The sequence below is a fragment of the Salvelinus sp. IW2-2015 genome, linkage group LG14, assembly GCF_002910315.2.
Source record: "Salvelinus sp. IW2-2015 linkage group LG14, ASM291031v2, whole genome shotgun sequence".
Taxonomy (NCBI): domain Eukaryota; kingdom Metazoa; phylum Chordata; class Actinopteri; order Salmoniformes; family Salmonidae; genus Salvelinus; species Salvelinus sp. IW2-2015.
The window spans coordinates 24,715,346-24,723,810 of NC_036854.1; the positions used below are offsets into that span (position 1 = coordinate 24,715,346).

Genomic DNA, 8,465 nt, shown 5'->3' on the forward strand with positions numbered 1-8,465 from the left:
TTTTTTCCCAGCAAATTCAAAATGGATTGAAGTAGGGAAATATGTGTTCCAACCACGAGCTGAAGTTTTGGAATAATTGCATCCTGTCTATTTTCCACTTAGGCTACTTTGCAAACTGCTAGTGCCATTTAGAATTGGTTAGCCTAGGCCAGGGTTGCCAAATACATTTTGCCCTGGGGCCGCGTTACTGTCTTCAAAGAGGGCCGGAGGGCCGCACTGAAAATGTTTTATATTTCCTCGCTGTGGAAACAATAAATAAATAGCCCTCTATCTATGCATCGTTTTTGGAATTTTGGATACTATCTAGCTTTCATTTCCATGGTTATAAGCAATCTGGACACAGTCAAGAAACTGTGTGAATGTACAGTTGATCAATGCACAGTTTCAATTTGGTTTCAGTCATTTGAAAGTATGTTGGGTTTATTTGTTTTTTACTCAAACCACCTGCGGGCCAGATCCTACCCCTTGCATAATCTATAACCCCTCTAAATATAGACAAGTTCCACCCTGAAAATATGCGAAAACCTTAGTTTGTTAAAGATGAAGAGAGTATTTTCATCAGAATCATTAAGCCTAGGCCAGCTCGCCAAACAGATGTTATGACCGTAATTCACCATCATGCAGTGTTCAATGTGGAAATGTTCAACCATGTAGAAAATTCGAAAGACCAGGCAGAATAAACTAAATCAAACGTCTTTATATCAAAAAGAAGACAGATTTTGCTTTGTAACCCTGATGGTTTTTTGAGCCCCGTTTCAAATGATCACGATTTGATAATGAATAACTGTTCCAGTTATAATAATATTATTATATTACATCATGTTTTTTTTTTACTATAAAATAGATGTGGCTTGACTGTGATAAGGGCACAGGAAATAATAGTATTGTCTGCAAAATTATTATAAAAACAAGGCTCAGCCATTATACAGCTATTCAAACTGTAGAATACCTATAGAACATTCAGCTCTGATCTCGCAGCACAACTAGCTGTAACGCTCGTCTTCCTCCTCGTCTGAAGAGGAGCAAGGATCGGACCAAAACGCAGCGTGGCTCCATGAGAAATCCCATGCTTATCAAGCACAAAGAAACGTTCTCTGAGAGGGACAAGCAGCAATCACATATTTTGTCAGTGCAAAGCGCCGCTGTGACCCCGCCGCTCATAACGTAAGATATGTTTCGGTGGCCTAATAGCATTTGTGGACCAGTTGATATTACGGTTTCAATTAATAATTCTCAAATGGCACTTGTTTTTTATTGACTGAATATAAATTGGATTTCAGTTCATATTTAATGACTTAACCTACTGTACTGTTACGTTGTCCTTTTGATTCCTAACATAAGGCTTCAATGTATGAAAGGCTTAACCTCCGCAGATATTCCTCGCTTTCATCACAACCGATTTCTATTTAACCCTAACCTTCCGATCAGATATTCCTCGCTTTCATCACAACCGATTTCTATTTAGCCCTAACCTTCCTATCAGATATTCCTCGCTTTCATCACAACCGATTTCTATTTAGCYCTAACCTTCGACGACTGTCGTGGGTTGAAGAAGGAGACCAAGGTGCAGCGTGGTAGGCGTTCATGATTTTTAATAAAACTGAACACCACAACAAAATAACAAAGTAGAAAACGAAAGCGAACAGTTCTGTCAGGCAAGAAAACAGCTAAACAGAAAATAACTCCCCACAAAACCCAAACGGAAAATGACAACCTATATATGATCCCCAAACAGAGACAACGATAGACAGCTGCATCTGATTGGGAAGCAAACTTAGTCAAAAACACAAAGAAATAGAAAACATAGATTCTCCCACCCGGGTCACACCCTGACCTAACCAAACATAGAGAAAAAATAAGGATCTCTAAGGTCAGGGCGTGACACCTTCCTATCAGATATTCCTCGCTTTCATCACAGCCGATTTCTATTTGCTTGGGTTTGTCTATCACCAGACATCCGCGATGTGACAGAAATACATTTTACAATGACCTACAATGGCTTCGGTAGCAAACCTACAGTATAATTGTGTCAGGACTATATCTTGTGGAAGCATGAAACAGTATGAATAAATTAATCCAAACAAAGTTTTGAATGCAAATATTTCAATCATTATTTGAATATGTTGGTAACCCGTTGTATTTAAGTGATAATGCCCTCGAAGCCGGTGTTTGGAGGATATATCGGCAAGTTTGCCTGCCCTCGATTTTGTCTCGGGCCTAACAACACCCGTGCCAATATATCCTGCAAACACCGGCTTCTCTGGCATTATCACTTAACATTTACATTTTACATTTAAGTCATTTAGCAGACGCTCTTATCCAGAGCGACTTACAAATTGGTGCATTCACCTTATGATATCCAGTGGAACAACCACTTTACAATAGTGCATCTAACTCTTTTAAGGGGGGGGGGGGTTAGAAGGATTACTTTATCCTATCCTAGGTATTCCTTAAAGAGGTGGGGTTTCAGGTGTCTCCGGAAGGTGGTGATTGACTCCGCTGACCTGGCGTCGTGAGGGAGTTTGTTCCACCATTGAGGTGCCAGAGCAGCGAACAGTTTTGACTGGGCTGAGCGGGAACTGTACTTCCTCAGAGGTAGGGAGGCGAGCAGGCCAGAGGTGGATGAACGCAGTGCCCTTGTTTGGGTGTAGGGCCTGATCAGAGCCTGAAGGTACGGAGGTGCCGTTCCCCTCACAGCTCCGTAGGCAAGCACCATGGTCTTGTAGCGGATGCGAGCTTCAACTGGAAGCCAGTGGAGAGAGCGGAGGAGCGGGGTGACGTGAGAGAACTTGGGAAAGTTGAACACCAGACGGGCTGCGGCGTTCTGGATGAGTTGTAGGGGTTTAATVGCACAGGCAGGGAGCCCAGCCAACAGCGAGTTGCAGTAATCCAGACGGGAGATGACAAGTGCCTGGATTAGGACCTGCGCCGCTTCCTGYGTGAGGCAGGGTCGTACTCTGCGAATGTTGTAGAGCATGAACCTACAGGAACGGGTCACCGCCTTGATGTTRGTTGAGAACGACAGGGTGTTGTCCAGGATCACGCCAAGGTTCTTAGCRCTCTGGGAGGAGGACACAATGGAGTTGTCAACCGTGATGGCGAGATCATGGAACGGGCAGTCATTCCCCGGGAGGAAGAGCAGCTCCGTCTTGCCGAGGTTCAGCTTGAGGTGGTGATCCGTCATCCACACTGATATGTCTGCCAGACATGCAGAGATGCGATTCACCACCTGGTTATCAGAGGGGGGAAAAAACTTAAGTTTTTTAAGTTAAGTACTTAAGTTAACTTAAGTAGACAATTTCGGCGGTGAGTTGAATTCCAAATACCCATTGAGACGGATTGTATAGTTTTTTTCTGCCGCAGTAATTTTGATCTCACACATCCAATATTGGAGTAAATTTCCATGACCTTTCTCTGCTGTATTGTTTTGAAAAGAACAAATATTGATCCTTCAGGCTTCTCCAACTGCAATTTCAAGAACCGTGTCTGGTAGGAAAACTCAAACTCACCCCTTCCAAACTCATTAATCAAACCAGTTCTCTACAATGAACTCCTTCCCAATCTAAATAGCTACATTATATTAACATAGTGTACACTAGTGTTGTTGTCAATACTGGTGTAAAGAGTTGAAGATATATCCTGTTAAGTCCAATGATATTTACATTGTGTGAATGGATCACCAGTAAACATGTCCATTTTGGTCCTGCTGTTTCCAATGACAAATTATTGTGTCAATGCTGTTAACAGATGGCAAAATTACTCAACCACCATACACAATACTTCAGGGATATGCAAAGTGGCATTCAACTCCCATTATGATGCTAAGTGATGCACGGTCTCCATTCTTCTCAGGTCTATTTTCCAACACATGACATCAGTATTACGAGCCTCCTAGACAGAGAAATGTGTAGAAAACAAGAGCCACATGGTGTTATTTCAACTCAGATATCCTGCCAAACCCAGCCTACGTCTACTACAGGGTGTGCTGTTGACAGACTCGCTACACGCTACCTAGCTTGATCAAGAGTGGCTACAGCAGTTGCGCCGTCAATTGTTTCTGAAGGAATGGGCCTCAAATTATTCACATTCAGATTGGCAATTCCTTTCATGGGTTACACAATGGCGCTGTTACGCAACCAAGTTTGAGAAAGGTGTGGATGAGGTCAGGGTGATGTTATATAATCTCCCCCCTATCGGCTGCTTGAAGAAAATGATCAGAACTGAAATACCGAGGAGCATCTGAATGTCTCTCCACGCACAAGTGCCCTCATTCTGTCCTCTGAGCAGCAATTACCTGTCTCCTCCTGTCACTCTCATTTCTCTTTCTTATGCTACTTGATGCCGGGGAACCGACTGAAATGATGGTCACAGACTTTCTGTCTGTAATGGTCCAGTCATCTCACCTAGCAGCACTGTGCTGTGGGTTCGTTTTTCCCCCCATCTTTTCAGAAACGATCATCCTAAAGCATTGTGGTTCTGCTCTGAGAAGCCTGCAGTGTGTTTTGGTTTGATACAGCTTTTGTTTTTATATCATCTATTTTATTTTTCATTATTCAAAACTATCAATGTCAAAATAATTCAACCACAATGTTTAAAGGTCATTTACATAGGCCCCATTAAAGACATGCTCCGGAACTTTGGGGATTAGTAAGTATTTTTAAACCTCTCGCTTTGGGCTGGATGTGTCAATGTGTGGTTCATATGTGCATAATCTATGAGCAGATTTACTGTCTTGCCTCAATTAGCCACGGAATCCCTAGTTTGAAAGCGACAGTTTTTATGGAAGCTGTGCTTTGCCATTTTCCCCAAACTTTCCCCCCCGTGTGGGCCAGCCCGCTAGCAAGTACAGTTCGAGTTTCAGCCCCTTGCCATTTGAGTGACAGCTAGCAAGAGTCACATGATGCACGCACAGCAGAGCGAGAGAGAGAGCAATGACGTGGTGCACATATCTGCACATAAGTAACGTAGAACACAATTTACAGGGACCACTTTTGGCTCATGAGCGATACTTTCGGAACTGCTGGCTGAGTAAACAAACGTACCAGAAAATCGCTTGAATCTCTCTAATTAACTAATATATATTATAAGGCTGATAAACAGTTCTAATAACTTGTAAAACATTCATATCAATTAATTGGTCACAATCATGAAGTTAACTTGCTAAAACATTTTCATCGAACAATAGGGCAAATGGAGACATGTACTGTCTATCGTGGTCAACGTAATTTCCTTCTGCAGTTTCTGCAAGCGGGGTCAGGTCTTACACCATTGTAAAGGAAAATGTATTCATTTTTCTCTTGTTAGTTTCTTTCACAACAATGTTTTTCTGTTTTTATCACAAATTGTGCGCCTTGGGGTTTGCTGCTGTAATCCCGTCATGTAATCAGTGTCTTAAAGCTCTACCAGCACCGCAGTGCTCTCAGGATCAATGTGTCTGATACCAATCAGTCAGAGAAGGTCAGAAAGAGTGCTGCACCCTAATTGGTCAATTAACCTTAACATTAAATTAACCTTTGATTTCAAATGAAATGAGGGAAAACTGCATCCGGCAGCTACAGATAGAGCTGGTAGATATGCTAATTGTTTTATATAACCCAGTTGGATCCCAGTCAGCTAACGGTGCTATCCCGTTGGATTATTTTAAAACATGACACGTTTCATTGTTCAAAGGGAAATTGAAGAAACATCTACGCTGAATAGATGGGTAATGAGGTTCCACATCCGACTGTAATTACAGTAGCTGCTTCTGACATACACGCGGGTGTCTTACCTCTCTTCGCTCCACTGAAATACGTTGCTTTTCACTATAAGAGGAACATATCTCATGCTCTTGCTGAGCCCTATGCTCTTAGAAGAAAAAAAAAGGTGCTACCTAGAACCTAAAAAGGGTTCTGTAGTCTGTCCCCATAGGAGAACCCTTTGATGAACCCGTTTTGGTTGCAGGTAGAAGCCTTTTGGGATTCATGTCGAAACCATTCCACATGAAACCCAAAATAGTTATTCTACAGGGACAGGCAAAGAACCCTTTTTTTTCTAAGAGTATATGCTTTATAATGTGATGCCTGGTAATATTTTACGTCAAGCATCCTGACTGAGTTTGATAACTCTGACGGTGATAGTTTGTGTTGCATGAATACCAACTACACAAGTTTCTGCTTTTGGAGAAAGACTGATTTGAACGTGGTCATTAATGTCATTCAGATGAAGGATCTTCATTTCATCACCCTGTTGCAGGAGGCTTCAGTTTTAAAAATGTCCACATAATCCACATAATAATTCCTTTTGCTGCAGGTTAAATTTTCCTACTGCAGCACACTGGCTCAAATTAAGACCCTACATCCGTAATCGCTAATGCCTATTGTGGCTCAAATGAAGATGTTACATCTGTAAATGGTTACGCCTATTGTGGCTCAAATTAAGATGCTACATCTGTAAATGTTAATTTCTATTGTGGCTCAAATTAAGATGCTACATCTGTAAACACTAATGACTATTGTGGTGAAAGTGCATCATTACTAGTTCCGTAAGTTAAAACAGTTATCAATATCTCATTCCTAAAGATTCCTCTTAATGCAAAAAATACATACAAAAGCTATAATTGAAAACATTCAAAAGCAAAATCTATTGGTGTCAGGTAGGGCTGGACATTTCCAGGGACCGCACGATAAGATAATGTCACAATACTTAAGTGCCGATACGATATGTATTGCGATTCTCATGATTCTATATGTATTTCTACAGAGAGACAAGAGGAATACAAGTGCTGAAAACATGTTGGCTCACGTTTTAAAAAGAAGATGCAGAACAAGCTACAGGATGAAAAATACCGGAGTTCTGAGGCTGCAAACAATTGGGGAGGGTTTGGCCAGCCGGGATGTCCTTGTCCCATCATGCTCTAGTGACTCCTGTGGTGGGCTGCGCTCATACACGGTCTGCCAGGTCTACTGTGTTGGTGCTTCCGTATTTGTATTTGTATTTATTATGGATCCCCATTAGCTGCTGCCAAAGGAGCATCTGCTTTTCCTGGGGTCCGGGCAAAACTAAGGCAGTTTATACAATTTTAAAAACATTACAAAACATTCACAACACACCGGATTAAGTGGGCATTGTGTCAAGAAACAGTGCAGCTTGGTCGGGGTCGTGTTTCGGAGGATGCACAGCTCTCGACCTTCGCATCTCCAGAGTCTGTATGGGAGTTGCAACGATGGGACAAGACTGTAACTGCCAATTAAGGGTAAAAAATCTAATATTGTGATATGTAACTGGATCAATGTTTTCCCCCATCACCAGTGTCAGTCTGATCCAGCCACCAAGCCTAATGTTCGTAGGACCTAAGTGTTCCAAAAATATTTTTGTCTCTGTCAAGAAGCTATTTTGGGACACTTTCTCTAGAGAGCACTTAATCTGGAGAATTCTAGCTCATTAAATGACAGAGAAGCTTCCTATTCACCAATCGGTGCAGACAGAGAAGCTTCCTATCCACCAATCGGTGCAGATAGAGCAGCTTTCTATCCACCAATCGGTGGAGACAAAGCTTCCTATTCACCAATCGGTGCAGACAGAGAAGCTTCCTATCCACCAATCTGTGCAGACTGAGAAGCTTTCTATCCACCAATCGGTACAGACAGAGAAGCTTCCTATCCACCAATCGGTGCAGATAGAGCAGCTTTCTATGGACCGGGTAAGCTACTTTTTTACATTCCTCATAGACAGACAAGTGTAGGGCTGAGATGTGACTGACATTATGAGGGTTAGGGAGAGACAGGGAGAGACCGAGAGAGAGTGAGCGAGATTGATGACATGGAGGAGGCTTGGCTAGAAGTGCTGGGCTCTGAACAAAAAGTACATTCTAAATGAGAAAATCTTTAAGAAAATCTTTAAGAAAATCTTTATGATTAACATATGCAACTGGCATCGAAATTGGGGCTGAATTGATCTGATCACAATAGGGACATTACTCCTTTATTTGGATTATAATCGCCCCAGAAACAACACAAACAATGCGCAATATTTTCAGGTCATTAAATTATTCCTTTTCTTACACTATTGAATTAGGAGAGTATTGTTTTGAATCGAGGTGCAGAACAACACAAATATACGGACAGAAAATGTTCCTTCTTTATTGTAGTGCATTGTCTGCATAGACCCTATTGGGATTAGATTGATTCTTTGAATCATAGACCCTATTGGGATTAGATTGATTCTTTGAATCATAGACCCTATTGGGATTAATTGATTCTCTGAATCATAGACCCTATTGGGTTTAGATTGATCTCTGAGTCATAGACCCTATTGGGATTAGATTGATTCTCTGAATCATAGACCCTATTGGGATTAGATTGATTCTCTGAATCATAGACCCTATTGGGTTTAGATTGATTATCTGAATCATAGACCCTATTGGGATTAGATTGACGTTATTCAAATAAATGAATTAACTAGTCCATCAGTGTATTCTTTGAATC

General features: G+C 41.6%; 1 protein-coding gene across 1 annotated transcript; it reads right to left on the reverse strand.

The window, feature by feature from the left end:
• Nucleotides 1-2,293: 2,293 nt before the first annotated feature.
• LOC139028616 (uncharacterized) lies at nt 2,294-3,226 on the reverse strand. The gene has a single exon (XM_070446440.1). It carries the CDS (start codon nt 3,182-3,184, stop codon nt 2,435-2,437), a length of 750 nt encoding a protein of 249 aa, XP_070302541.1. The 5' UTR covers nt 3,185-3,226; the 3' UTR covers nt 2,294-2,434.
• Nucleotides 3,227-8,465: the final 5,239 nt, after the last annotated feature.